The 26315-nt window shown below is 53.9% G+C and overlaps 12 protein-coding genes across 12 annotated transcripts; 5 read left to right on the top strand and 7 right to left on the bottom strand.

Moving 5' to 3' along the window:
• Nucleotides 1-11: 11 nt before the first annotated feature.
• COL26b_005792 (uncharacterized protein) lies at nucleotides 12-1883 on the bottom strand (the record flags this gene model as incomplete). The annotated part of the gene is made up of 1 exon (XM_053178627.1): nucleotides 12-1883. The coding sequence occupies one exon, from the start codon at nucleotides 1881-1883 to the stop codon at nucleotides 12-14; it is 1872 nt and encodes a 623-aa protein (XP_053037447.1).
• Nucleotides 1884-4886: 3003 nt separating this feature from the next.
• On the top strand, nucleotides 4887-6881 carry COL26b_005791 (uncharacterized protein; the record flags this gene model as incomplete). Its single annotated transcript, XM_053178626.1, has 1 exon — nucleotides 4887-6881. One exon carries the CDS (start codon nucleotides 4887-4889, stop codon nucleotides 6879-6881), a length of 1995 nt encoding a protein of 664 aa, XP_053037446.1.
• Nucleotides 6882-7030: 149 nt separating this feature from the next.
• COL26b_005790 (uncharacterized protein) lies at nucleotides 7031-8601 on the bottom strand (the record flags this gene model as incomplete). Its single annotated transcript, XM_053178625.1, has 4 exons — nucleotides 7031-7480; nucleotides 7532-7765; nucleotides 7817-8421; nucleotides 8475-8601. The coding sequence occupies 4 exons, from the start codon at nucleotides 8599-8601 to the stop codon at nucleotides 7031-7033; spliced, it is 1416 nt and encodes a 471-aa protein (XP_053037445.1).
• Nucleotides 8602-10526: 1925 nt separating this feature from the next.
• COL26b_005789 (uncharacterized protein) lies at nucleotides 10527-11350 on the top strand (the record flags this gene model as incomplete). The annotated part of the gene is made up of 4 exons (XM_053178624.1): nucleotides 10527-10807; nucleotides 10887-10989; nucleotides 11049-11219; nucleotides 11276-11350. The coding sequence occupies 4 exons, from the start codon at nucleotides 10527-10529 to the stop codon at nucleotides 11348-11350; spliced, it is 630 nt and encodes a 209-aa protein (XP_053037444.1).
• A 1326-nt stretch (nucleotides 11351-12676) lies between these two features.
• COL26b_005788 (uncharacterized protein) lies at nucleotides 12677-13939 on the top strand (the record flags this gene model as incomplete). Its single annotated transcript, XM_053178623.1, has 2 exons — nucleotides 12677-12983; nucleotides 13050-13939. 2 exons carry the CDS (start codon nucleotides 12677-12679, stop codon nucleotides 13937-13939), a joined length of 1197 nt encoding a protein of 398 aa, XP_053037443.1.
• Nucleotides 13940-15128: 1189 nt separating this feature from the next.
• Nucleotides 15129-16317, bottom strand: COL26b_005787 (uncharacterized protein; the record flags this gene model as incomplete). Its single annotated transcript, XM_053178622.1, has 2 exons — nucleotides 15129-15218; nucleotides 15268-16317. The coding sequence occupies 2 exons, from the start codon at nucleotides 16315-16317 to the stop codon at nucleotides 15129-15131; spliced, it is 1140 nt and encodes a 379-aa protein (XP_053037442.1).
• A 930-nt stretch (nucleotides 16318-17247) lies between these two features.
• On the top strand, nucleotides 17248-18940 carry COL26b_005786 (uncharacterized protein; the record flags this gene model as incomplete). Its single annotated transcript, XM_053178621.1, has 2 exons — nucleotides 17248-18399; nucleotides 18452-18940. 2 exons carry the CDS (start codon nucleotides 17248-17250, stop codon nucleotides 18938-18940), a joined length of 1641 nt encoding a protein of 546 aa, XP_053037441.1.
• Nucleotides 18941-19147: 207 nt separating this feature from the next.
• COL26b_005785 (uncharacterized protein) lies at nucleotides 19148-19581 on the bottom strand (the record flags this gene model as incomplete). The annotated part of the gene is made up of 2 exons (XM_053178620.1): nucleotides 19148-19446; nucleotides 19500-19581. The coding sequence occupies 2 exons, from the start codon at nucleotides 19579-19581 to the stop codon at nucleotides 19148-19150; spliced, it is 381 nt and encodes a 126-aa protein (XP_053037440.1).
• A 1805-nt stretch (nucleotides 19582-21386) lies between these two features.
• COL26b_005784 (uncharacterized protein) lies at nucleotides 21387-22094 on the bottom strand (the record flags this gene model as incomplete). Its single annotated transcript, XM_053178619.1, has 2 exons — nucleotides 21387-21406; nucleotides 21518-22094. 2 exons carry the CDS (start codon nucleotides 22092-22094, stop codon nucleotides 21387-21389), a joined length of 597 nt encoding a protein of 198 aa, XP_053037439.1.
• Nucleotides 22095-22987: 893 nt separating this feature from the next.
• On the bottom strand, nucleotides 22988-23947 carry COL26b_005783 (uncharacterized protein; the record flags this gene model as incomplete). The annotated part of the gene is made up of 2 exons (XM_053178618.1): nucleotides 22988-23652; nucleotides 23752-23947. 2 exons carry the CDS (start codon nucleotides 23945-23947, stop codon nucleotides 22988-22990), a joined length of 861 nt encoding a protein of 286 aa, XP_053037438.1.
• Nucleotides 23948-24280: 333 nt separating this feature from the next.
• On the top strand, nucleotides 24281-24694 carry LCL2 (Long chronological lifespan protein 2; the record flags this gene model as incomplete). The annotated part of the gene is made up of 2 exons (XM_053178617.1): nucleotides 24281-24443; nucleotides 24501-24694. The coding sequence occupies 2 exons, from the start codon at nucleotides 24281-24283 to the stop codon at nucleotides 24692-24694; spliced, it is 357 nt and encodes a 118-aa protein (XP_053037437.1).
• A 547-nt stretch (nucleotides 24695-25241) lies between these two features.
• On the bottom strand, nucleotides 25242-26135 carry COL26b_005781 (uncharacterized protein; the record flags this gene model as incomplete). Its single annotated transcript, XM_053178616.1, has 2 exons — nucleotides 25242-25981; nucleotides 26066-26135. The coding sequence occupies 2 exons, from the start codon at nucleotides 26133-26135 to the stop codon at nucleotides 25242-25244; spliced, it is 810 nt and encodes a 269-aa protein (XP_053037436.1).
• Nucleotides 26136-26315: the final 180 nt, after the last annotated feature.

Raw genomic sequence — 26315 nt, 5'->3', positions numbered from 1 at the left:
GAAAAAGATGATCAGTACTGGTACAAAGAAGAGTTGAGAAGAGCGGATGGGGCCAAGGAAGCTGCCAAAGGGTTCAAAGATCCAAACTGTTCAAAGACAGCCGAGAGGGTGTTATGGGCAGGCTGCAAGCCACCATCGACCCATCCACCGAGGAAGGAGGTGCAGTCGCTGTTGATGAGAACGCGAGAGCTCTGGTTGTTGATGGAAAACTTCTCGTAGTCGTAGAACATGGCCGAGATATCGTCGTCCTGTCCCGGCAGTCCAAGGGAGAAGGCGCCGTAGGAGTAGCGATCAAGAGGCCAGTGAATGAGGTAGAGGTCGTCATCGGTGACGGGAGTGAGGTAGTCGGCGTACTGGGCGTAGTCGGTTTCCTGCATGATTCTGGCAACTTGGGTCTTGAGGTCTGCCAGAAGCTCCTTAGGGTCCGAGATGGCCATCATCTGCAGAGAAAGGTCCTCCCAGGCATAGGTGACAAGGACCATACCGTAGTCAGGATGACCGTAGTCGAGGGTGTAGGTCTGGGGCAGGTTGGTGTCCGAAAGAATGACACGAGGAAATCCAGCAGGCTGGTTTTCCCAGAACTTCTTGGTGCGAATGAACAGCTTGGAAGAAGCCGTCATGTGCAGGTCGTTGATACCCCGCTGAACTTCGTTCGAAAGAATGGAGTCCTCAGTGGTCTCCGAGACTGGAGTAAAAGCGTAGGTCATGGCTCTGTTGCTGGTTCCGACGATGACAAGGTCATACTCGGTGTCCGTGGTGCCAGACGACGTGGTCTCCCGGACGCCGACGGCAAGTCCGCCCAGAGGGTCTCCACCACCGCTTGTAACTTCAGCCACAGTAGAGAACTTGGTCTTGACCCCAAGCTCTGTGGCCTTGTCCCAGATTGTGGTGGCGAGATCACGGATGCCGGCTGGCTGGAGACCGCTGGTGGTGTTCTTCGCAAAGACCGCCTGGTCTGATTCAAGACCATTGACCACGAGACGGAAGACGGAGTTGAAGCCAGAGGTGTACACAGCACCGAAGCCGCCAGAGCCAATGCCCAAGGTTCCAAAGCGCGTGAAGTCATCCTCGGTCCAGACCTCGCCTCCTGGGACGTCCCACTCGTGGTTCTCACCAAAGATGCGCTGGAGAGCCGAATAGAAGCTGTCGTCTCCAAAGTTATCCAGGTACTTCTGCCACTCAGGGACTGCCTGGGCTCGGGTGGTAGCATCTGAAGAGCTGAGCCACTCGGTCATCTTAGAGGCCGCCGTCAGAGCAGAGGAACCGCCCTTGGTCAGGCCACCAGAGATGAGTTTGATCCAGCCGTTGTTGACCTTCTCAAATCCAGAGGGGGGAGTGTTCGAGTCAACCCAGTCAGTGGTATTGTTCTCGTAGAAGACAATGGTAGGTACCTTGCCAGGGTCGGGGAAGTTCTGAATGAAAGTGTAGTTGAAGGCATTGGCGTAGTAGTAGAGCAGGTCCTCCGAGGGCGGGAAGCGCATGGCGCCCATCTCAGCGACGTTGACCCCATCAGGAGTTGGGAGGGAACGGAGCCGACCTCCAACAGAATCAGTCGCCTCGATCAAGGTAACATCGGCGCCAGCCTTGGCCAAGTTGAAAGCGAGAACCACGTTAGTGATACCCGCTCCGACGAGACCGATCTTGAAGTCTGAGGGGAGCGTGCCCAGGGGCTGGTTAATGTCGCCAGCAGCCTGAGGCCAAGCCGAGTAGATCAGCTGAGGGGTGTCGACCCAAGCCTGAGGGCGGGCTTTCTGCTCGGTGGGAGTGGTTGATTGTCTCTTGGCCAGCTGAGAAAACGAGGTCTTTTTGTTGGTAGAGGGAGTCTCACGGACGGTGAGAGGCGCGTAGGCTGCGTTCTTCTTGTAGTTGAAAGAGGGGATCATTTTGAAAAGAGTGAATCGATTGTTATCTATGAGTTTTTGAAAGAAGGTCTGAGACTGAGCGAGCGTGGTGTCTTCCAAAAGATTCTCTCGATGAAGAGGGAAATACCTACCTCTTATACATCGATGTTGTGTCGTTCTTCAGCCCCGATGTTCTCAACAAAATAGAAAAATAGTGAGCTCAATCATCTTGATGCCGAGTTTACCGCCGGATACGACTCTGTGCCGTAGGATTGCAACAACGGTATGCATCTCGAGTGTGTTCGCAGAGGCAGGATGTTGCAGGCGCGGGAGAAAATCCTGCAGCGCGCGAGGGCATCCGTCTTGCTCCTTGGCTGCCCAACTTCCTTTCACCGTGCGGACTTCCTTGGAAGGCAGCCATGTCTCCACTGACTTGGTCATTTTTCTGCTCGACGGCGCTCAGAATTTCCAAGGTTTTGTCGTACGAGGGATTTCGAGCTTTGAATAGAGTTTGTGACAATGCAGTGACGAACCGACTCTTGAACAAGATCACTCATCGAGAAATGCTTCTTGTGTGGGCAGAGCCCAAATGGATGTTAACAAACACTTACATGGTCCCGGTGAGAAGTGATGAGAGCTCTTTGGGGTAGGATTTGGATTCGAGTCAGCCAATGCTGCGCAGAAGCTCTCAACTCAGATGAAGGCCTGTCTGAAGTGGCGAGGGGTGCCCTCCTCATATCCAGGATTATCTAAAAGTGCAAGGGGTTTGCGTAGTTGAGCATATGACACACTCTTGGAGAGTTCACCTTCTAGTTCCTTGCATAATCGATAATTCCATTGGCATAGTAGCAAATCCGAGTCTCAGCATTTGAACGTCATTGAGATGGCTGATGTACAGCCCAATAGCATGTGTTGATTACTGAATCGAGAGAGAAACACCAGGTTGTGCATAGGAGATGAAGTAAGGTCAGGTTGGAACAGAGCCTAAATTCGCCATCGGGACACAACTAACGACTCTGCTCGGTAGCGGTTCCTTCTCGCATTCTACGAACTGGCTGTATACCTTATGGTTGTTTGAATAGAGGTGGCATTGTCGATGCAACATTAAAGAATTATGGATGTGAAAAAATTGAAAATTGAGTCGATTTAGGAATAGGGGCAAGCGGCCCGCGAGGTCTGACAAGACGCATGGCAAACGGCCAGGAACCTACCGAATTCGTCGCTTCACCCCCACTCTAACAAACTCCGAATATGACAGTTCATCCCAACTCATTGCGCGCCTGTGCTCTCCTCCACCCCACGCTAAAAGCCATCCCAAGTTGAAACAATCCCTCAGTGGAGAATGTTCTAAATAGGTGGTCCACAAGGGAGATCGGGCTGGGAAAGCCTGGGACAGGGAGCACGACAGAGGACGTGAAGTTCCGTCTAGGCGTTACAGTTATGCAACTATCAAGCATAAAAAGTACAATTCGTTCGTGATCACACGCACATCCTTTCCGAAGTTCGGAAACTCAAGAAAAGAGCCCTTGGTGGTGATTTTGAGTTACCAATACTAGACGGCATTGTGCTCGTTGAAGGCTAGAAGCAGATGTACAAATCGTTCAGAGACGAATGCGATACATAAGCTGATAGTCCCGGTCGTGACAACCAATGTTGGCGAAATTCGAATCCAGCGGCAACTGAAGCTCACTATGAGGCTGAGCATAGCAAACAAGGGAATAGACTGGATCACGTATGCCGAGTCATTCGATGGGTCGTGAACTGATAATTTGCTCAACAATAGCGCGGAGTTTCCCAATGCTTGTGGAAGGGTGCAAGTGCCTCGTGAGGAAGGGTTGCAAAAAGTTGCAATTGTTATCACTCATCAGATTCACTCTGCATGATTTTCTTACGATTTCAACAACCAAACTGGCATATGCCACTGACTCAGAAAGTCTACTTGCCCCTGACAGCCCTTGTCGTCTGGCTAGATTGCTGCCGCTGTAGAGAGCGGATCCAGGGGAACAGGGTAGGTCACTGATGGGTCCATGCAGCGGCCCCTTCCGTGAGGCCCTTTCCGTGATCTCCACTAGACATGGTTATTTTGACAGCTTGGCGCCGTGCCTTACAAGGATAGCCACATGTCCTGCCTTGGTTGTCCCCTGATGCTGCCGCGAAAGTTTTGACTTCGTTTGGTACCTGAGGGTCTAGACAGACAATAGCCCAATCGCCAATATTGATTCGTAAGATGCGATCCTGAAATGGGGGCTGGTTGGACGATGAACGACGAACATCTTCGGCGGATTCGCGTGGTAATTCTCGGATATTATCGCCAATCAGCCCGCCTCATCAATCAAGACATCGATCATGTGCCCCACCGCTATGCCCCTGGAATTGATGAGAAAGTTCTTGAAGTGGAGCGACTCTACATGGCGCCCATGCGAACATGAGAGATCAGGGTCCAATTCAAAGCTTGTCATCCGCGCGCATCGCTGAAGGCGGCGGGGGTGGGGACACACAACGTGCCTCGAATGCAAGTCTTCGACACCAGATACCTTTCAGGGCAAGCTCCGGCAACAACACAGAGCTAGCAGTAATTCAGTCTAGTTGTCTCCGCATGCCTCGAAGCTGTCCCCATAGCCAGGACGACTACGGTGGTGTTGATTGCGGGCTTTTTGTCGTTAGCATCGGGTAGAATCCAGTGATACAAGGTAGTAAGACCGATGTCCATCACGATGGGTAAGTTGAATTCTAATTCCCTCACTTTGTGGAAGGATATCCATGGAAGCAGGAAAACTATCGCGTGGAACGCGCTGGAAAACGCGTTGTGGAATGCCTTGTGGAACGCGTTGTGGAACGACGCCACTTTGGGCTCTCAGTCTCAATATCCCCAGCTGCAGGTGATGGCAAATTTTGTCAACCTGGAAGTATCACCTGTTTGCTTCATTTTTTTGGGATGACCAGAGAGAGCTCATTGATTTTAAGCGTCTATAATTATGTTATAAAAGCACATCCGGACGAGACGGTCAAGAGTGTTCTTTTGCAGCATCATTCTCTCAGCATTCAATGGCCATCACAGCCCTTATCATGAAGATGAAAAGCGTTCTTTTGCCGCTCGGGCTTACTGCAGCCGTCGCTTTCATGCCAGTACACGGTCTCACACCCCTTAATGGCACTCTTTTTCAATCAAACTTCGTTTCAGACGACCAGGACCAAGTCTTCCGTGTTGGAGACAATCAGTATCTCGCCGTCACCTCTGGTCCTGTGTCATCTATTCCTTGTGTTTCGGACCCCTCTCAAGGACCTATCACATATATATCCGCTCTTTCCGTTGAAAGTACCGGTGAGCAGCTTCAGCAGGCTGTTGAAAAAGCCTTGGGAGAGGACGACGTCTTCACTCAGGACTTCCTCGGAAACGTCGTTGTCAGCGCTAGTGGTTCCGATGACCTCAATGATTCGGTGATCACTTATCTCGAAGGACTCGGGTCAACTATCATCTATGCCGGCGCGGATGGGCCCAACACTTGTGGTAGCTCAACTCTCACCCCCTGCCCCTTCTTCGCCATTACCGACGGAGAAAGCCTTTGGCTCAGCAAGGTTCACCGCATGTATGTCGACACGTACAGAACGTTCGTGACTGGCGTGTACGAGTCGAATGGCAGTTACAAGTCTTTGACGCAGGCGGAGGCCGACTGGGGATATCCCATGATTCCTGTCCCCTCGAGACTTTACAGTACCGAGGATGACAGCCCGTTGGCAGGCCAGCGTATTGGAGTCAAGGACATCTATGATCTGGAAGGTATTCAGACTACTGCGGGTAGTCGAGCGTACGCTGCGGTCAACGATGTCGCGAGCAAGACTGCGCCAGCGCTCCAGCAGATTATCAATGTCGGCGGAGTCATCGTGGGCAAGCAGAAGACAGCTCAGTTTGCTTCTCCGGAGAACCCCTGGGACTGGAACGACGCCTCTTATCCTCGCAATCCCCGTGGCGACACCTTTTTGAGCTGCTCTGGCTCATCTGCTGGAGCTGGCTGCTCCGTTGCCGCGTATGACTGGCTTGACTTTGCCGTTGGTACTGATACTGGTCTCTCGGTCCGACAGCCTGCTGCGTTTTCTGGTACCTTTGGTAATAGGCCCTCACAGGGTATGATTGTCATGGAGAATGTTATTACCAACGCTTTCAATGCCGACACTGCCGGATTATTTGCTCGCGATCCTGCCAAGTGGGCAGCCTTCGCCAAGGCGTGGTACGATCCGTCACTCCACGAGGCCACCTCGCTGAATGGCCTGCCTGAGTTGTCGGTGCCCGACGACCGCACGTTTCCCAAGCGTATTCTCTATCCCGTCGACCATTTGCCGCTGAAGAATGCTGCCGCTGAGACTATTCTCCAAAAGTTCTTGAGCGACGCATCTGCAGCTTTAGGCGCCGCAGTGGAGAATTTCAACCTAACGGAAACGATCGAGGAGACCACAGGACGGCCCATCTCGCAAGTCCTCGGCGATTTGTTCATTCTCTGGACTCATGATCTGATCCGGCAAACTTCAGAGCCCTTGCTGGCTAAGTACAGCCCTAGCTTTCCGGCTCTTGACAACCCATACCGTGAGGTCTTTCACAGTCTCACTGTTGACGACAACGCGTACAAGTCCGCAATGGCCAACAGAACCCGTGACGCGGCTGCCTGGCACGAGAAAACTCTCTTCTCCACCAATGATTCTTGCTCAGAGTCGATTTTCGTCTACGACGTCGGAACTGGCGGTATTCCTACGTTCAGAGAGCAAGATCTCAACAGCGGTCCGGGGGCAACCCTCCCTGTCAACCCCACCACCGCTAAGGCAGCATCGACTTCGGCCTCGTATTTTGGCGATGCGGATTTCACTGTGCCCATTGGTCAGGTCTCCTACTTTAGCAATGTCACCTTCCAGGAGGAGATCATGCCGGTGACTGTAAACCTTGTGGCCAAGAGGGGCTGCGACTTTGTTTTGTTCAACATGATCAACGAGTTGGTGGACAAGGGTGTCTTGAGCACGGTTCTGACGGGACAGACAGCTTTCGCTACTTAAGCCCCTCTTTTTATGTAGACAATTATGTAGACCCCACCAAGCTTGTGCAAGTTTGCACTTCAATTCAAAGGTCTATTGACATTGTTGGTATCTTTTTTCGCCACAACTCAAATGCCTTATTTGTTGCTTGTGCTGATTTGGTGACCCCTCTATGCCGTTCTCGCCTTCTTGGAGGACCTCTCGGGCTCCTCCTGCTCGCCTTCCGCAGGCGCAGTGGATCCAGCAAACTCAAGAGCCTCCTTGAGCAATTTCTTCTCACCTAGACGCACGTGAATGGCCATTCTCTGTCTGTTGGTTAGATCGCTAGTAGCAAGCAGGGCCTCGTCCTCTTGAGTAGATGTGGGATACTGGCTCAAGATCTTCTGCAATGTCGAGACAATTACTGCGTGGAAGACCTCGTCTCTCTTGCGCTTGTCGGGGATCAGATCGCCGTTAATCTTCTTGATAGCCTTCAAGACGGCCTTGAGCTGCTCCTCGAGCTCAGCGGAGATCTCACGGACCTCTGCGACCGTCCTGAATTGGCCTTCGGAGTCAGGCTCTCCCGATTCGCGCTCGAGAACGAAGACATCCTCAAGTTCTTCGGGGTCAACGTACTCCTGCTATTTTCTCATTAGCCATGATAATGTGGAGAGGGTTAAACGGCAACGTACCACTTGCTTCCAGACGTCGTCCCCGATCTTCAAGTGCTCTGAGACGCTAGCCTGCACAAGATCCCAAGGAATCTCCACAACGTCGTATCTTGAATGCTTGGGAGTGACGTAGCCGTATCTGCGAAGCAACTCGGAGTTCGGGTGGGGGCCGTAGTAGTTGAGAATCTCCTCTCCCGCGGGGATGGGACGGAGTGCGGTTACCGTCAGCTCATCATCTCCGTGGTTTACGTGTGCCTGAAGTTTATCAGTGGTTGCTCAAGAGTTAGAGAGCATTTCTAAACTCACGTTGAACTCGGCGTCGGCGTTCAAAATATCGGCCATGGGGACCATGCCCAACATGGTCTTGCCGTCACGATCCTCGATCCACTCGTCGTCCTCCTCTTGCTCAGGCTCTTCCTCATTGTCCAGATCGAAGGCATAAGCCATGATTATGCTACCCATGCGGTGGGCCAGCTGCAATAGCTCTGCCTCTCCAAGTGGTGAAGAGCCCTCGGGATAGAAAATCGCTGGGTTGGCCGCGATGACTGAGAGGATGCGAGAGCGTAACATCTCGTCGGCCTCCTCTTTGCCGATTTTAGACAACACTGCGCTTCCTTTCAAGTTCTCGAGGTCGGATGACTCCCAAAACATGAGAGTATGAAATTTCTCAGGGAGGACCTCGAAGTATGGCTTCCAAGGGGACGCAGCACCTTGAAGGAACTCGTAGATCATGACTAGAATGAGAGAGCCCCAAGAGTCCAAGGGCTCGTTTTCCATGTCCTCGTCGTCGCCATCATTTCCCGTGAAAACTTGGGGGATCTTCTTGGGGAGCTCAGATGTCTCGACGTTGATGATGCTTCTCCTGGGAATTGTGAAGAGCGTTGTCTCTGCCGGTATGTCCTTGGTGGCGACTATGAAACTGTTAGTAGGTACTCGCCAGAAATTTTTCGGTCCTTAGACTAACTGATTCCTCGTCCAGCGTTCTGTCCACGCAAATCGACAATCTCGATGTCGTTGTGGAAGGTGGCACCCGGCAGGGACTTGAACCAAGCCAGGAAACCCTGCGACTTGGTCTGAAATTCGTCACCCATGGCGTTTACGGTTTAAATGATTAACCGCAATGAGATAAAATTGGTTCAGGTCTGGATGAGATCTCAGTAAGTTGAATGAGTTTGCGCGGGTAGAGTTCTGGTGTGTGATTGCCTCATGAGTTTGGCTTTCGAAGAGGTCTCCTGCGACTCGGTGACCAAATTTTTTGGCAAGCACAGTGTGTGAAAAGATTTCGTGACATTTCACTGTGTTGTTGGCGATCCACTGTCTAATAAAGTCACCTTACCCACGGCTCCATACTACCAAGATCACCCTCGCATCAGACAACACCCGCAGTATGAATCCGTCAAATACGGCTCTGGGTGTCTATTTAAGAGTTTCACTCATTTTCATTTTTTCTCTTTATAATCTTTAACATTAAGTAATATTCAGTCGTATCCTCATCCGATTAGAAACCTGAAGAGATATGTATTTCATTACTTTTGACTCTAAGTCAGCTCATCAGCTGAAATTGTGATAGTGAGAGCCAATTAATGATAAGCCCGCGGAATCGTGCTGAGTCTTCGATCAAAGCTGTTTCGCCAATTTCAAATCACTCGCAAATCCCAAGTTTGCTGAACATACCGGGAGAGCTTGCTTGCTCCCTTAAGCGTATGAGGCAGGCTTGATCGGAACAATGAAACGTAAGAGAATTCGGTTGCTCATTTTTGTACTGCCTGATCGATGTCCTCAACTTGCCAAGCCGTATCACGAAGCGTGGTGGAACACCCACTCAACACTACACACATGTTAGCCTGGCCAACAACGCAGCGAATTACACCTCACGGCCACGAGCTGAATCGGGCCAACCAACGTTAGCATGGCTAGGATAGTTTCATCAACGCGCAAATCTGTCGTGAAACGTCTCGCTTGGAGCGTTCGCCAGCGCACATCCTGACCGCTAAGTCTCTTCGGGGATGTCTTGTCATACTCCCTGTTCTCCAGCTTGTCGCCAACTAACTTGAAGTGACACTCGTCATACTCAGCCTCAAAATGCCCGAGTACTTGCATGCAGTGCTTACATGTCAGCCCAAGTAAGGACACTTTGCAAAGGTCTAGGCTCATGTTTCCTAGGGTCGATTCCCGTCTGTGCTTCCCCCGTTGGATATTAGTGACTAGACAGCTATAGACAACGTTCAGCTCGCGGGTGTCGACATCCAGACACCACATTAGCCTCATTATGTTCGACATTTCACACATACGGCGTTCGCCTCTCCAAAAAGAACTAATTGATACTACTTGAACATATACAAGTGCGCTGCACGATACACGGTCCATCATGCTCGTCACATGACGGATACAATATGCGACTGACGACATGACTCTCTCGGTGTCTGACCAAGGAGTTGAGATTTGCTTCTGCGAGAAGCCGCGAAGTTCAAAGCGAATTATAGGAGTAGTGGGACGGCAAAGTGAGCTACGCTCGTGTGTTAAGCACAAACCAGGAGAAATACGATGAGTGATCTTATTGAACACAGCTCAAACAGCCTTTTTTCGTCAGCTATATGCAAGCTTCTTCAGCCTTTAGACCCGACGAATCTTAATGCAGTAGCTAGGGAAAGAAGTCACCGCTGTTCCCCATAAGGTCTGTCAGCGTTCTACGAGTCCGGGGTGATGAGAGACCGGTTCAGTTAACATTTGCCTTTGGTTCACTTAGCAAGCACCTCCAGATACGAGCTTGGCGAGAATGAGGTTTATCGTGGGCTGGATCAAAGCCCAGAACAAGTGTCGGTGACAATTTAGGGTGTCTCAAAAGCTGAAAGCGCGTCAGTCTCTTTCGTCTTGGACCTTTTTATGGGTTGCGGTCTCGTTATAAAAGGACGATGATTTCTCAACCATGGCAAGTTGAATCTCTTACTCGTCCCCAGACACTCTCATTCGCACTACCAACGCACTCTCTCACAGAGCAACTTCACTGAAGCTCAAAATGCGTGTCGCCGCTCTCATTCCCTTTGCCCTGGGCCTCGTTGCCGCAATCCCCATGGGAGGTGACACTCCTCCCTTGGACCAGGTGAGGCTAGTCGACGTGAACTACGGTGGCTCTGGTTGCCCTGCAGGGAGCGTGGCCAAGTCTTTCAGTGACACCCGCGATATTGTAACCCTCATGTTCGACCAGTACAACGTCCAGTCTGGTCCCAATATCAAGCCTGTCGAGCACCGCAAGGCGTGTCAACTCAATGTCAAGATGCACTATCCTCAAGGATACCAGTGAGTAGCACGCTGATTTTCTGCACAAGACCTAAATTGCTTCCCTAGGGATACTTCCACGTACTAATGCACAGTATAGATTCTCCATCTTCCAGTCCACGGTGCGAGGCCACGTCAACCTCGCCAAGGGTGTCGAGGGTTACTGCAAGGCGACCTACTACTTCTCTGGAGATGAGAAGACGGTGAGTCTATTAATTCTTTCACCATCAATCGCAGACAACGTATGCTTACCTTTCATAAGGCCCACCGAACTTTGTCCTTCAAGGGCCCGATCAACGATGACTACACCAAGACCGACAAGTTCAGTCTTGAGTCAATCGTCTGGTCTCCCTGTGGCACCGAAGGCATGCTCAACATCAAGACTGCCATCGAGCTCAATCCTCTGAGCAGTACAAAAGCCTCCCTCATGACTGTAAGTCTGTGACATGCTACTTTCCTACTTCAAAGCTTACTTGAACTCTACTCAAGGTCGATTCCAACGATCTTAAGGTTACCCAGAAGTACTATGTTCAGTGGCGCAAGTGCAAGGGCAATGGCCATTAAAGGCCTGCTGCAATTAATTTGCCAATCGCTGTTCATGAAAGTGCCCTCAGACTGGTATCTGAGTGAAACTTGGTTTGGGAGATGGGATGTATCCGATGTTTATTGTTGCAAATTTTGATTGGAAACAATTTGTTCTGAAGGCTTCTGGTCCTTGTAACCAAGAAGCCTCTACCACACTCATTTTATACACTCGTACTCACATATAAGTCTGAATCAAAGCATGCTTTTGACAAAATTTATGTTTACATGTGCCATAATCTCAGATTTATCTCGCAAGAGAATGATTTTCTACGGCTGTGCCGCAAGTGGTCGGATTTCATCTCTAAAAAACCTTCGGCCCTTGTGTGTGTTAAAAATGTTGAAAGGATTCTGTAGAGCTCGGTACCTCAAAAGGTTGGCTGAGTAGCATTTTCCTGGCTACAATGCTCTCGGTGTCGTTGGTCACTGGGCGAGTTGACTCCAGGGATGACAGACGACGACAGAAGCAATGAGAATGACTATACCAACGGTAAAGACAATGGGAGCAGTGTGTTTTCCTGGCTCGTTTGAAGAACGAAATCGAGAACAGAGGTAGTGAGCGGGTAAGAGAACAGCCGCCCGGCTCCACAAGGAGGGAACATGGCGTTCTTCAACCCATAGATGCTTGACATTTTATTAGGGAAAGGCTCAAGACACACCTATTGGGAAGACTTCGTATTCTGTGTAAGCAAACCAAGGGATATCGGTAATCATTGTTTGCTGTGTTAGCTGACTAGCTGTCGGACATTCGAGCAGCGGATGGCCACAAACGGCCACCTGAGATTCACTAAGGCCTTTGAGCCCTGCTGTGTTGACCTTAAGCAGAAAAGCGCGGAACATCTACACCAAATCGGTCTACGTAACCCCACTCTATACGATCCGTTCATCTTATTGTACAGATGGCCCAGGCCAGCCTACAGGAACCTCCGTGTCGAAGGATCACGGTGTTAAATACATTTCAAACGCAATGGAATTCGAATCAATGCTCTTTTGGCAGTACAATTCTTCAGTCCACTCCTTTTGGTCCTTCGCGGATTCTCACGTTCATTCATTGTCACTCTTTTGATTCCAACATGCAGTCATTCTTTCTTTCTATTGTTGCAGCGGCTGCTGCGGGCAAGGTAGCTGCGCAAGTCACTGGAGAGGCATTTGGCTTTGCAGCCGGCACCACAGGTGGTGGCGACGCAAAGCCTCAAGTTCCATCGAGCAATGAGGAGTAAGTAAATGCTTAGGACAGAGACGTTTCGCTAGATTGACTCGATTTCAAGGCTTGTCGAATGGCTCACTGACAGCCAGCCCCGTACCATCATGATTGATCGTTTGTTCGACTTCCTCGAGACCGAAGGATCCACAGACGGAACATGCTGTCGAGACGAGAAATCCTACCAATGCAAGGACTCTAGCCGTCATGGCCAGGTGTACATTGGCGACGACTGTGGTGACATGCAGAAGATCTCCTGCACCTACTGGAACGCACCGACTCGACCTATCTATGTTGCCAGCAACAAAAGCATTGTCGGTATTGGAGAAAGCGGTGTCATTCGAGGCAAGGGATTCCGCATGTCCCACGATGTCAGTAATGTCATCTTCCAAAACATCCACATCACGGAGTTGAGTAAGTAGCCCCGCCTATGCTTTGCCGTGCCAAAGGATTGATGGCGCTGACGAAGCTCATTCGCAGACCCCGAGTACATCTGGGGCGGCGACGCCATCTCCATGGATGGCACCGACAAGATCTGGATCGATCACTGCAAGACTTCCTTGATTGGCCGCCAGCACATCGTCTCCGGATGGGGCCCTGCCGGTGCTGTCACCATCTCCCACCACGAGTTTGACGGCAAGACGGACTTCTCCTGCAACCAGCAACACTACTACAATGCCCTCCTCATCGCCTCGAAGGCGAACTACACTTTCGCCTATAACTACCTTCACCATGTCTCTGGGCGCGCGCCAAACGTCGGAGGATCCGAGGAAGTCATGTTCCAGGGCGTCAACAATCTGTGGGAGGGAGACGACGACCACGCCTTTGCCATCGGAGACCATATCCAGGCCCTGCTCGAGGGCAACCATTTCGAGAATGTCTCCCGACCCATCGAGCCCAACACCTACAACAGCGCCGGAGAGATCTTCGTTGTGGAGACCTCCGCGGATGCCGCGGCCTGCCAGGATCCCATGGGACGCCTTTGCGAGCCCAACAGCGTTGGTGGCCAGTCTGGCGAACTGCTTCCCCTGAACAAGACCGTTGCTATCGACAAGCTCAAGTATGCGTCGGAGTCTCTCCTGAAGCCAATGAAGGTCTCCGAGGTCCCGGATTTTGTGAAGGCCAATGCTGGTATTGGCAAGCTTAACAGCAGTAGTCCTCCGGCATCATCCACTTCCACCGCTTTCCCAACCCTGCCGCCGAGCGTCAATGGAACTGCTGGCTTGGCGCCGACACCCACTGCCGTACCGACTTCTTCTGGTCTCTTGTCTGCTGCTGCCCATTTAGTCAATGCTACTTCTTCTGCTTCTCGGCCGGCTAAGTCGGCTTGTAAGGCTAGACGGTCTCTGCACTTCAAGCGCCTCCTTTGAGCCTAGCTTCTTGAGGCCATCTGTCAGATTTCTTTCCAACCAACACATAACGCTTTTTTCCATTCTTCTGATGTAGTTTCTAATTCTTTATCTTACCACGAGAGTTGTTCACATTCATGGCTGTTTGAACGTCTGAAACGAGTGCTGCACCCGTCTGGTCATGTTCAATAATCGTCAAAAAGCCAAAAGATGCCTCCTGTGGCCGTTACGGCGATATTTTCTTTCAGCTGAAAGGCTGTAGGGCACCTTGAGGCGTTCAGCTGAAAACATAGCGCAATTTTGGCGATGAATAACAGAGTTCTTCCCGGCTTGTAAGTCGATCTGCTGGTAGGAGGCGTTACGCTAGACTGCGATGAATTCTGCTGGCAACAAAGAGCGACCCGCCACCATCGTAAAGCCAAATTCAGCCTGGTCCAAGATCCTGGGCCTGCCAAGGCATTTAAAGCTGCTCCATTGGCAGTTTTGTCTCACGGCAATCTCACACTACTCATTTCCCCAGGTTTTGGTATCCGCGCCCAGATCTACACTACAAACATGGCAGCCCCTCAACCAGTAACTCCTCAGCAAGTCAGCCCAGAAGTCTTTTCGTCAGTACAACAGCAACAGCAGCAACAACATCATGGTCTTCCTGTCAAAACTGAAACTGTTGGCGTAACCGAGCTGCAGTCGTACCTTTCGGCGAACGAAAGCCCCGGGGAGACCGAGGAACCTCCGATTGGCTCCTGGTTCCGGCGTAATCGCCAGAAGGCCATCATATTCGGCGTTGTGTTCTTCGCTATCGTCATTATCATTGTCATCGGTGTTGCCGCTGGAGTCTCTACTCAACATTCGTCGCCGTCTGGGAGCAGCGCCTCCACGAGCAATAGCGGCAGCGGCAGCGGCAATAGTGACGGGACTACCACCACCACCACCGCGGCCGCGCACACCACAACCTCATCAAGCTCAAAATGTCATCCGGGAGGGATGCAGTGTAACTCAAGCGGGGACTGCAGCATTATTTCGGAGTTCAGCCAGTGTAAACGGGCTTGCAACGGCTTTTACTATTGCACGTGAGGACTACTTTTGGGTGGTGGACCGAAGTTGTGTACTTGGACCATGAATGAAGTTCATAGTTTTACTCTATTTCAAGCGCTGCTTTGGATATAATGAATCAAGCTTTTGAGAACGACCGCTATTTGCCCTGTGTCTCTCAATACGGTGCAACGTTTTCCGTCTTGCCTTCGAGTTGATTCTTCCTCCTCGAAAACTCGAAGGTCCTCTCAAATCTCAAACGACACCACTGGTAAACGTCAGTAAGTATGTAAAAATAAAGAAGCGCTTCAACTCACCTCTCCGCAGCTGATCGGCTCATACTTGGGCGGGTTCTTCTCATCCGCACACGTAGGCAGCACAGCGCACTGCTCATTGTGGTTGAACCCGAAAAAGAACGGCATCGAGTACCGGTCCGTCGGCGCGTAGTTGAACACCCGGTGTACAGTCGACTTGAACCGGTCGTTCGACAGCCTCTGCAGGAAGTCGCCAATGTTAATCACAAACGTGTCCGGCACAGGCGGCACCTTGATCCACTGCCCGTCCTTGGTCAGCACCTGCAGCCCGCCCACGCTGTCCTGCCACAGCAGCGTGAAGCACTGCAGATCCGTATGCGCCCCGAGCCCGACGTCGATCGTCGCGTCCTGCGGCTCCGTGTTCTTCGGGTAGTAGTTGCACACGCTGTCGCTGCCGGGGTACGTGATGACGTCGTCAAAGTAGCTCTCCGGCACGTCCAGCGCCAGCGCAAAGATGCGGATCATGCTCCGCGCCAGCGTCAGACACTCCCGCCAGTACGTGACCATGTCCTCCTTGAACCCGGGCAGGTGGCTCGTGCCCTCCCACACGAAGTCCTCGTGCTTCATCCACGGCTGCACCGCCTCCGGCACGGCCTGCGGGTCCTTGGGCTCCGGGTCGTGAGCCGGATCGTACCGGAAGCTGAAGCCCTCGCGGTGGTCCTTGGTCTCGGTCGGCGAGATCTGCGCGGCGCGCTTCTCCGTCCAGCCGTTGAAGAACTTTGACTTCTTCTGCGCGACGAGGGCCTTTTTCTCGTTGGGCTGCGAGAAGAAGGCCTGCGCCTGCTTGAAGGCTGCGTCGATCGTCGACTTGGGGATGCCGTGGTTCTTGATGTAGAAGAAGCCCGTGTTCTCGGCGGCGTCGCGGATGGTGGCAGCTAGGGCCTTGCGGTCCGCCTCGGCGCCGCGGATGTGGGAGAGGTCGATGACGGGGACCTCGGAGGGGGAGCAGTCCCGGGGCGGGGTGCGGAGGACGTCGCGGTAGACGGGGCCGTAGGCGGACATGAGCTCAAGCTTGTAGCTCTCCGGCGCCGTTTCCGTCACCGTGGTCGACATGTTGGCGGTGTTGAGTCTAAACTGCCTGTGTAGGCAAACTATGTGATGAGTTGTGGATGTGTACAGGTGAGATTGTTTCTTCTACGGCCTCGTCATCTTTCAGTAGCGATAAGACTGATTGCGAGGTTCTGGCGCACGGATAAATAGCTTCAGATGAACGGATGAGGCCGTTCAACTCCGACGACAGGGTCCCTGGCTCAGATCGTCGAACAGCTTGAGCCTCAATTGTGGTAAAGCCTCAATGAGGCTTTATTTCGATTTCCGGCGGAGTTCACCGGATCTCGCCTAACCTGCAGCTGCTGCGGGAGATTGCACGATTGGCGTAGATAATGGCGTGCGATGCGGTTTGTCGGTCCCTTATCGGTCGGAGGTCTGGGCCGACAACGGCCGTGTGGGGTACGGGGTTCACCCCGGTTTTCGGAGCGTCAGGAGTGCTTTCCCGGGGCTTGTTCTGCGGCCCATCTCGAGCCTCTGCTTGTAAGCAATGGACGATTTTATGCGGTTCAAAGACCACGTGCTGGAGATATCACGCTCTTATAAGTATAATTCGGCTTGCACCTATCAGTTACACCCCGTTCGCCTCTCGAAACCATCGCGAACACCACGTGCGCCCCGGAGAAAGCCGTCCTACGAGTCGCGCTGATCATGCCGCTGCGTGTAATCCTTGCAGGGGCAGCTTATCTCCCCCACATCCCACCGCGTCGACGGCACCCAGTATCTTGGGTTTATCATTGCCGCTGACGAAGAGACTCTGATGTGATTAGAATTTGAATCGCCATGATTTGGTATAAGTCGCTCGCACACATGTTGCCTCCCATCATGCCTGCACCACGTTCATCGAACATCGTGCTGTTCGTACAGCGGTTGGGCGGGCAACTTTAATCAACTCCCTGAACACCGGACTGAACTTCAACAAACGAGTTGACCAAGATGGGCCTGCTCAACCGCCTCCGGGTCCCCCCGGCCGCCGGCACCCTCGAGGGCCGCGACGCCCTCCTCAACAACGACGACATCCGGCCCCTCAAGCTCGTCGACCGCACCTGGACGCAATGGACCTACTTCACCTTCTGGTTCTCCGCCGTCGCCACCGTCTCGAACTGGTACGCCTCCTCGACCGCCCAGGCCCTCGGCCTCTCCATGTGGGAGTCCCTCGGCTGCGCCTTCGGCGGCCAGTGCCTCATCGCCGTCATCATCACCCTCAACGGCCGCCCCGGCGCCACCTACCACGTCGGCTTCCCCGTCTTCTGCCGCACCGCCTTCGGCGTCTACGGCGCCTGGTGGCCGACCTTCAACCGCGCCGTCATGGCCATCGTCTGGAACGGCGTCAACGCCGTCCAGGGCGGCCAGTGCATCTACGTCATGCTGCACGCCATCATCCCCGGCATCGCGGACATACCCAACACCATGGGCGAGGGCAGCGCGCTCACCACCGCGGGCATGATTGGCTTCGTCATCTTCTGGCTCATCACCTGCGCCTTCCTCGTCATCCCCGTTCCTAAGATGCGCGGCCTCGTCTACGCCAAGCTCGCCGTCTTCGTCGTCTCCGCCGTCGCGATGCTGGCGTGGACGGCGACCAAGGCCGGCGGCCTCGGGCCTGTCGTCCGCCGCGGGGGTACCGCGACCGGGTCGACCCGCGCGTGGCTGATTGTGCAGTTCTTCATGCTCGGCGCGGCCAACTGCGCGACCTTCGCGTCCAACGCGGCAGACTTCCAGCGGTACGCCCAGAAGAAGAACGATGTGATCCTGGGCAACATCTTTGGGTTCCCCGTGGCCAACTTGATCGTCGCCGCCGTGGGAAACCTCGTGTGCGCGAGCAGCGAGCTGATTTTCGGGGAGCTGGTGTGGAATCCGGTTACGCTGCTGGATAACCTGCAGACGGCGGAGTATACCGCCGCGAACCGCGCGGGTTGCTTCTTCATTGCAGGATGCTTTGCGTACTGCTGCATCTTCAGCTCGATTTTCGAGAACTCGCTGCCTGCCGGCAACGATATCGCGGCATTGTTCCCCAAGTACATCACCGTCAGGAGAGGTTTCTTCGTTTGCGCCGTCATCTCGTTTGCAATCAACCCCTGGTTTCTGCTGGTAAGTCTTGTGCCGACTGTCTCAACGAATCCTAAGAAGCTAACAAACGCAGGGCTCCGCGTCGGTGTTTGTCTCCTTCCTCTCGTCCTACCAGACTTTCCTGTCTGCCATCACCGGCGTGCTGCTTGTGAACTACTACCTCATCGGCCGCGGCCGTATCCACATTCCTGACGCCTTCACTTCGATGAAGTCAGGAGCGTATTACTATACTCACGGCTGGAATATTCGCGCCTACGTTGCCTACATCATCGGCATCATCCCTAATTTCTACGGCTTCCTCAATAACATGGGTGTTTCAGCGCCGATTGGCGTCACAAGATACTACTACTTTGCTTACTGGGTTGGACTTGCTCTGTCGGGCTTCACCTTCTGGGTGACGTGCAAGATTTGGCCGCCGCCAATCATGGAGGAGAAGTGGGTGGAGCCCAGGGACTATATGAGGCCTGAGGAAGACGGCGATGCCCAGGTTATCGAGGCTGTAACAATGCCCGAGAATGTTGACATGAAAGGCCCGGATGAGAAGGTGGCGATGAAGGTGTAGAACAGCCCGACCCTGCCATGTGCGGAGGATGAGGCACGTTGAGACTCCGTGTAAGATTGAAATAGAAAATGCCCCCTTTTGGTGGGTGAATGACGTCTAATATGTTTGCGCCGGCTCTGAATACCCCCGGCAAGTGTCTTAAAATGAGTCGCTAATGTCGTTTACATATAAATACATTTCTCTGGCCCTGTGATATTTGCCGATGGTCTAGTAAAGCGTCACGGATGTAACGTGGATGATGGCGTCGATGTATGTCCTGTTCTCGATGGAGCATGACGTGCCAAGCTTCAGTTTGAACATGCCATTCGGCCCAATCTGAAAAGGGTCTGTCATGTCCAGCTTCACCTTGACTTTGCCCACGGCGACAGAGCATATGCGCACCTTGTCCTCCTCGTCGGTCCAACGATGAGAGCCGCCAGGCTTAATAACGATGACGTTAAAAGCAATATCTTCTGAGACGCTGACGGCTTGGTTGGATGTAAGATATGCATTCGAGAATGCCACGTCTGCGAGTATGTCAATGAAAGATGCATGGCGTGACGGCTAATCATCGACTTACTCGTCGGTTCCTGGCTCTGGTCGTCGCGAACACGTCCAGGAGCGATTTCCCACTCTTCCATGTCCAAGAGCTCTGCTGGCATTGTCTGACCTGCATTGGGAGGGACGATAGCGACGGGAGCCGGTTTGGTAGAAGAGGTCGACGCAGGGGCAGAGTCGGAAGCGGTCTTTGTGGCCGCAGAATGCCTCGTAACTCGTCTCGGCGGGCTGCTTGGTCTCGACGTATTCACAGGCGTTGTACCGACGGGAGGTGTGGTGATGGCTGGGGAACGAAGAGCCGGTGAATTCACACCGGATTGGTTATCACCCGCAGGTCCTCCATAAGGAAATTTGGCGTTTTGGGGCAGGCTGTAGGATGGCGGTGCAGACGAGGGAGGGATGGCGGGAGGCGGAATAGAAGTAGGAGTTGCGGCAGGTGCAGGGGATGGTAAAGCAGTCAACGTCCGCCCTCTAAAGGCTGGCAGAAAATCGCATTGCACTTTTTGCCTTTTGTAATTGCACCGCCACTGGCAGGATGCGCATGCTTCGTTGACGGTCTCCTTCAGCCACGAAGGTGCTCTGCTGGAAAGGACGATACATGGGCGAAGAGTGTTTTCGAACGCGTCGTGATCTGGCCCATTGCATGTTGAGCATGACACAGGCGCAGGATCGCCAGTCAAAAACACCAAGAGCGAAAGTGCAGTTAGGGGCGCCAAGTTCCCAACGCCCGAGTGCTTCATCGTCCACTGGGGAGGGAAATGCCTTGCCATTGGTAGTTTCAATAGAGCCTTGAAGTCCGGTCTCTCAGCCGGGAGTCTGTAAGTCGGTGACAGTTGAGAGGTGAGGTACTCCAATAAGGTCATGGGTTTTTCAGATTGGAAATATGACGGTTGTGCCAGCTCGTGGTGGTTTGGTAGGGTCGAGTAAGGGGAAGCGTGCGAGCGTGTTGTCCTGGTCGCTGTCGTTTGTGGTTGGGGTTGTGATAGAGGTTGTGACAAAGGCTGAGATTGAGGCATCCCCGCTGCTGTTGACATCGCTTGAACCTTTGAACCATATGGCTTATAGACTGTGGTCTGCGGTTCTGGCATCGGCGGCTCGTCACCCTGAAGCGGGTTTCTAGAAACTATGACTGGTGAGGCTCGTGTTGTTCCCGGAATGTCAAAGAAGCTGACAGCGGAAACGGTGCCATCTAAGTTGTCGTTGTACATGGTGTTTCGGTGCCTTGCCTATCATGTTGTCAGCCACGGTGGCCCTATGCATACAACCTCGCAACTTACCCCGAAGTGCTTTCCGAGGCCCTGAATCGACCTGAAGATGGAGCGACACACGCGATCGGGGCAGATGAAGGGATACTCGGGATCGGAGTGCAGCGTGTATCCAGTGGGCAAAAGCACGCCGCATGACGCTTCCAGCGGGGTATTCTCCCCCTTCCACTGGCAATAGAGCCGGTCGCCATCGTTGGTAGTTGTAAGCTCATTTTCGGGTCGCCCATACAACTAACGAGGCAATCACCATTAGTATATGTTTGAAGAGATAGGACTTGGTTTCACTGACCGTTGGTAACATTTTGAACGGGCGAGGTGGAGGGTCAGCGTTTCCGCTGTCAAGCTGGACTGGAGCATCGGATTCAGAGTCAGAGTCGGAGTCGGTTGAATCATCGTCAAGCATGCCATTGTCGTCCGAGGATGATACAGATAGGGGTTGCCTTTTGATGGGGATGAATCCCGGTTTGGCACTAGACGTTGGCTCAGCAGACGTTGATGTTGGCATCGACTTTCGACTCGACCCATGTTGGGCCGTGGTATCCTCCGATCCAGATCCCACGCCATTCTCGGTCAGCCTGCGTTTGGAGTCACCGCCCGGCAAACCCGATGACTGTTTTCTCTTCGCTTGTAACGCCTGAGTCCAATTAAGAGCCGGCCTTGAAGGCTGAACATCTGCAGTGCATGTTAGATCGTGCTCTCCGAGGTTCATCCAAGCAGATTTTGGCCTCCTCAGCTATGCCAGGCTTAGCCTCGAATCATCCAAAGGCACACTCACCACCACTTGACACCCGTCTAATAACCTCCTCCGATCCCTGAGAATCCGCTGAAGTCGACTTAGCCTGCCACGACTGCTGCAATGCCTGGATCTGGGAGCTCATCGACAGCGACGGCTTGGCAGGTGTTACATCCTCCAATGGCGTGTCCTCGGGGCTGAATTCCGACTTCACGGGGCCTTCAGGATTTGGAGGCAGGATATCGCTCTCAATACGAATGGGCTCCGGGCTGTCCAGGACCATGCTGTGATCCTGAGTTGGCGGGGCAAGGTTGGGCACTGGCGGTACTAATGGTCCGGTCGAAGTTGAAGTGGAGGGCTTGGAGCTCAGAAGTGAAGCTGCCCACGGAGGCGCCTGCAGGAATGCGCCGGGCTTGACGTTCACCTTGGCACTAGTACGCTTCATCTTCCTCGCGGGGTCCTCTCCTGCGCTGGAAACCGACGATGGTGAGGCATTGCGGTTGGCGGCGGTTGAATTCAGCACCTTCGTTGCCGACGTGGCGGGAGCCGACTGAGGCGATGGTGCATGGCCGGGTACAGGGATTGGTATGGGTGTGATGCGTGGGGGGTTGGATGCCATCATCGGGTTTCTTTGTCGTCGCGAATGCGATGCCCGTTGAGCGAGCATGCGCTGCACGGGGTACCTGCTGTGGGAGCTGGCGACGTTTCTATCGACAAGCCGAAGCGCCCTCAAAGTCCCAGAGGCCTCAATATCGTGAGCGTGTCAAATCTGCGTCGAAATCGGCGCCTCCCGGCCGTTGATGGCGATCTTAATGAGCGATTCTGGATGTTGAATAGTAGGAGTGAAGTGAAGACTGACGTTTCGTGGGAGACGCGACCGGGACGCTGGACGCGACTAAAGTGGCGGGGACCAGGGCATGTACCTGCAGCGGGGATTCAGCAGTGAGATACAAGGAAGGCAAGACCCACCCCCACTTGGAATATCTCCAAGCTCATATGAAAGGGAAGGAAGAGTGAATCTCGTGGTGCAGAGACTCCTTCTAATTCTAAAGGTGAATTATCAGTGTTACCAAAAGACTTTTGTAATACTTAATTGTTTGCCCCATACTCAGTTATAGTATACCTAGGGGGTTACTGTCACTAGACGTATCGCTTCAATAACACTAACCTCAGAAGAAATTCAAAAGATGAAAGAAAAAACAATGGACTACGACCGGAGATATATAGGGCCACCTCAAGAACTCGAACCATCGACCTCTGCCGAAACCAGGCATACAATCCACCTCTAGGCCATCTTGCGACAGTCTGTTCGCCCATTGTTGGCAGTCTTGGGAAGTGAGGTGAGTTATCAAGGTAGCCGCTCCGCTACACACAGCACACAAACGCAGTGTCATGGATGGTCCGTATGATTTGTACAAGATATTCTACATCTACGCTCAAGACCTCTCAAGATCTCAGGCCGTACTACACAACCCCCCTCATCCCCTCACCAGATGCAGCCGCCCTGCCACATCACCGCTTCGCCTTCTGGGCCTTGGCCGCCTTCTTAGCAGCCTTCTGCTTCGCCTTGACGTTCTTAGCCCTGCTGGCAGCGTTCCTCTGCTCCTGAAGCCTCTTGCTCGCCGCAATGGTCCACTCGTCAATCTCCATGTCCGCAAACTTGGCCGCCGCCGCCCTCTGTCCGGTCATCATCTTCTCCTTGGCCCACCGCTTATGCCTGAACCGCGCCTTGCGGCTCATCCCGCCCGTCTTGAGCTTCACCAGCCGCCCGATGCGCCAGTTGTCCTCGCGGTACGAGTAGTCGTCGCGCAGCTTCAGCACGCGCGGCGGCTGCGTCGCCACGCCCTTGGTCGTGCGCGGCGCCGCGCGCACGACCTGCGTCGGGATGCCCGAGGCGGACACGGCGGGCGTCTCGACCGGCTTCGAGATCGGGTGCGCCGCCATGTTGAGCTTGCGCTTGCGCTCCGCGTGCGTCGGGTACGGCAGCACGTCGTCCTTGTTGAAGACGACGCCGATGTACTTGCGGTCCGGGTGCCGCGCCGGGTCGCGGTAGTACTTTACGTAGCCCGAGGCCATGGCGTGGATCGTGTGGTCGCGGCCCATGATGCAGTTCTCGCCGGGCCACCAGAGGGAGCCGCGCTGCTTGTAGATGATGTTGCCGGGGATGACATACTGGTCTGTGATGTGTGGGGAAAGGTTAGCAAAACCCAACCAAAAGGCTCAATTGCAGTCTCCCCCTCCTCCTCCGAGAGACCGTGTATTGTGTGATCACATACCACCCGTCCGCTTCGCTCCCAGCTTCTTCGGTATCGTCCTCTTCGGCTGCAGCTTGTAGGCACCCTGCGACTTGACGGAGGCGTATCGGCGTCCCGCAACGAGGGCATTCGCGGCTGCCACGACGGAGGGCTGCTGGGTCGGGAGGACCGTCGGCCGGAGGAGACCGGCGGCAGCGGCCCTCAAGGGCTGCTGCATTTGGAGTAGACGCATGAGGTGTGTTTCGAGGACGGGCTGCCCATTCGTCGTCGGATGGATTGGCTGGCTCGGCGATCGCGAATTTCGACGGACCTTGGGAGTTTGCCCAGGGAGATCGCCTGAGGATATTTTTCCGGCTGAGTCAGCGGGGTGCGATAACGATAAGGATGACCGTTGGTGGTGGTGGGTGTTCTTGGTGCATGTGTCTTTTGGACAGCTGGGCGCATTCAGATGCAGGAACAAAGACAACGAATGCACAAACAATCGCTCACCTAAAATCACTGCAAAACACGTTTACAATCGCCGAATTGCTTCTGAAACCAATTACCCACGATGCGCCTCCTCGCCTCCCTCCCCATCGTCTTGCTCTCCCTGATTAGCTCGACGCAGGCCCAGTTTGGCTTCTTTGAGCAAATGTTCGGCGGCCAGCAGCAGCAACAGCAGCCCCAGAACGTCCCCAGCGACCCATCGCAATACCAGCAACGATATGACGGATGTGAGTACTTGCCAGGAGGTTGGTTATCATAAGGATTGAAAAGCTGACGCCTTGCAGCCTACTGCGAACACTACCTATGCCCTGACACCCTCGCCTGCGTCCACTTCCCGCACCACTGCCCCTGCCCCTGGCCCGCGAACCAAGACAAAGTCGAGCTCGCCGAGGGCAACCGCATCTGCGTTTCGAGGGGCGGCTTCGCTGCTGGCGAGGCGGCAAGGAAGGTCGAGCTTGCGCGTAAGGGCATGCTCTGAGAGATGATGATTGCTAGACTAGAGAGAATGATGGGAACACCAAGCATCGCAGGCGCAGGATACCAATGGACACGTCCCCACGGGGCGGCCAGCAGAAGGTCACAATTATTATTTCACGAATGGGACAGGAGTTATTAGGCAATGGAGACTCTATTGAATATGCCATTTGCTGGCGGAAGCAAAAAGCCTACCTACTCGTGCTGATACGCTCCTGCCTGGTGGCGGTGTTGCAACCACCTGACCACCAGGACGGAGGGGCGCCTGCTGCAATACTGGTGAATCGCGACGATTACAGACACGAAGGCCCCGGAACGCCGCAAAAACCATTCGTGATAACCACCCAGAACTCCTTCGTGTGTCACCACGCCGTTGCCGGATGCTGATCTCCACCTCGACCCCAAAACAGGTAAACAATCCGTTAAAATGCTCGTAATACGTCTCCCGTGACATGTCTTCTCTCCTTGACGCGGGCGCAGCCAAACGGTGGACGAACCGCCGAGCCAGCCGGCCAAAACTCATTCGCGATGGTCGTTGATGGTGTTGGGGCTCAGGCCTGGCCGTTGGTGGCCTGACTGGGTCGTGGAAGAGCAGGGACAGGAGGCGGGTTGGCGGCGTCTTCGTCGTCCTCCTCTTCGGGTAGTTCCTCGGGGTGGCCCAACAAGTGGGCCACATCCTTCATTTCGTAGTGCTTCTTGCGCAACTGCTCGAAACGATGGTGCTTCTCCCTCTCCTCGGGGGAGAGACCAGCCAGGTCATCCTCGTCGCCGCCGTGAGAGGAGTCGGTTTCCTCGACGTGGACGGCCTTGAGGGCCTTTTCTTTTGACGACTCGCTCTCCGGGACCGCCTCTTCCGGCTCGCCAAGCGACATGACAGGGATATCATCTTCCACGCCAGGGCCAGCACGAGCCGTGCGAGGCTTGCGCTCAACGGTCGGGTCTTCCATCTCTTCGTCTTCGGAGGGGTCCTCGGTGGGGTCATAGTGCTTAGCGTAGGGGGTCTTGGGCTCATCGATCTTCATGGTCGAGGAGCGCTCCTGCTCGGTGAGGTACAGGTTCGCCTCGTCCCACTTGAGGCGCTGGGAGGACTCCAAGTCCTGCTCGTCGTCGCCGTGGGCGGAAGGGGTGTGGCTGGACTGGCGGCGGGAGCCGGAGGGGCGGGCGGCGGAAGATGAGCGACGGTGGCCGGCGTTGTACTGGGTGTTGACGATGGTGAGCTCCTTCTCGGTGAGAGGGTGCTCTTCGCTGGGCGAGGTGGGCGGAGATCTTTGAAATGAGTTCTTGAGGATTCCTGCAAACGATTTCAGTCAGTCTTGCAGCTCTATCGCGTATGGTGGGATTCGCGCCGGTCGGCAGAGGGAGAGCGAGGACTTACCCTTGGGTCGCTTCGCGTTGTGGCCCGGAGGGGAATGCGACGGGGGGCTGTGTTCGACGACGGCTGCCATTTTGAAGTAGTTCGCGGGTGGATGAACTAGGCCGGACGAGCTTAGGGTTGATGGTTTGGTGTTGTTGCTAGAGGGGAGAAGTTGCGGACGTGATGCGAACCTCGTGAGGTGTGGTGGTGTAGGTTGTGTTTTGGCTTTGGTTTACCAGCAGGGAAGTTGTGTAGTCACAGATGTGGGCAG

Source organism: Colletotrichum chrysophilum, assembly GCF_026319265.1.
Source record: "Colletotrichum chrysophilum strain AFK26 chromosome Unknown scaffold_40, whole genome shotgun sequence".
NCBI lineage: Eukaryota > Fungi > Ascomycota > Sordariomycetes > Glomerellales > Glomerellaceae > Colletotrichum > Colletotrichum chrysophilum.
Note: the sequence above shows the minus strand (reverse complement) of the source record. Positions and strands in the feature narration are given on the sequence as shown.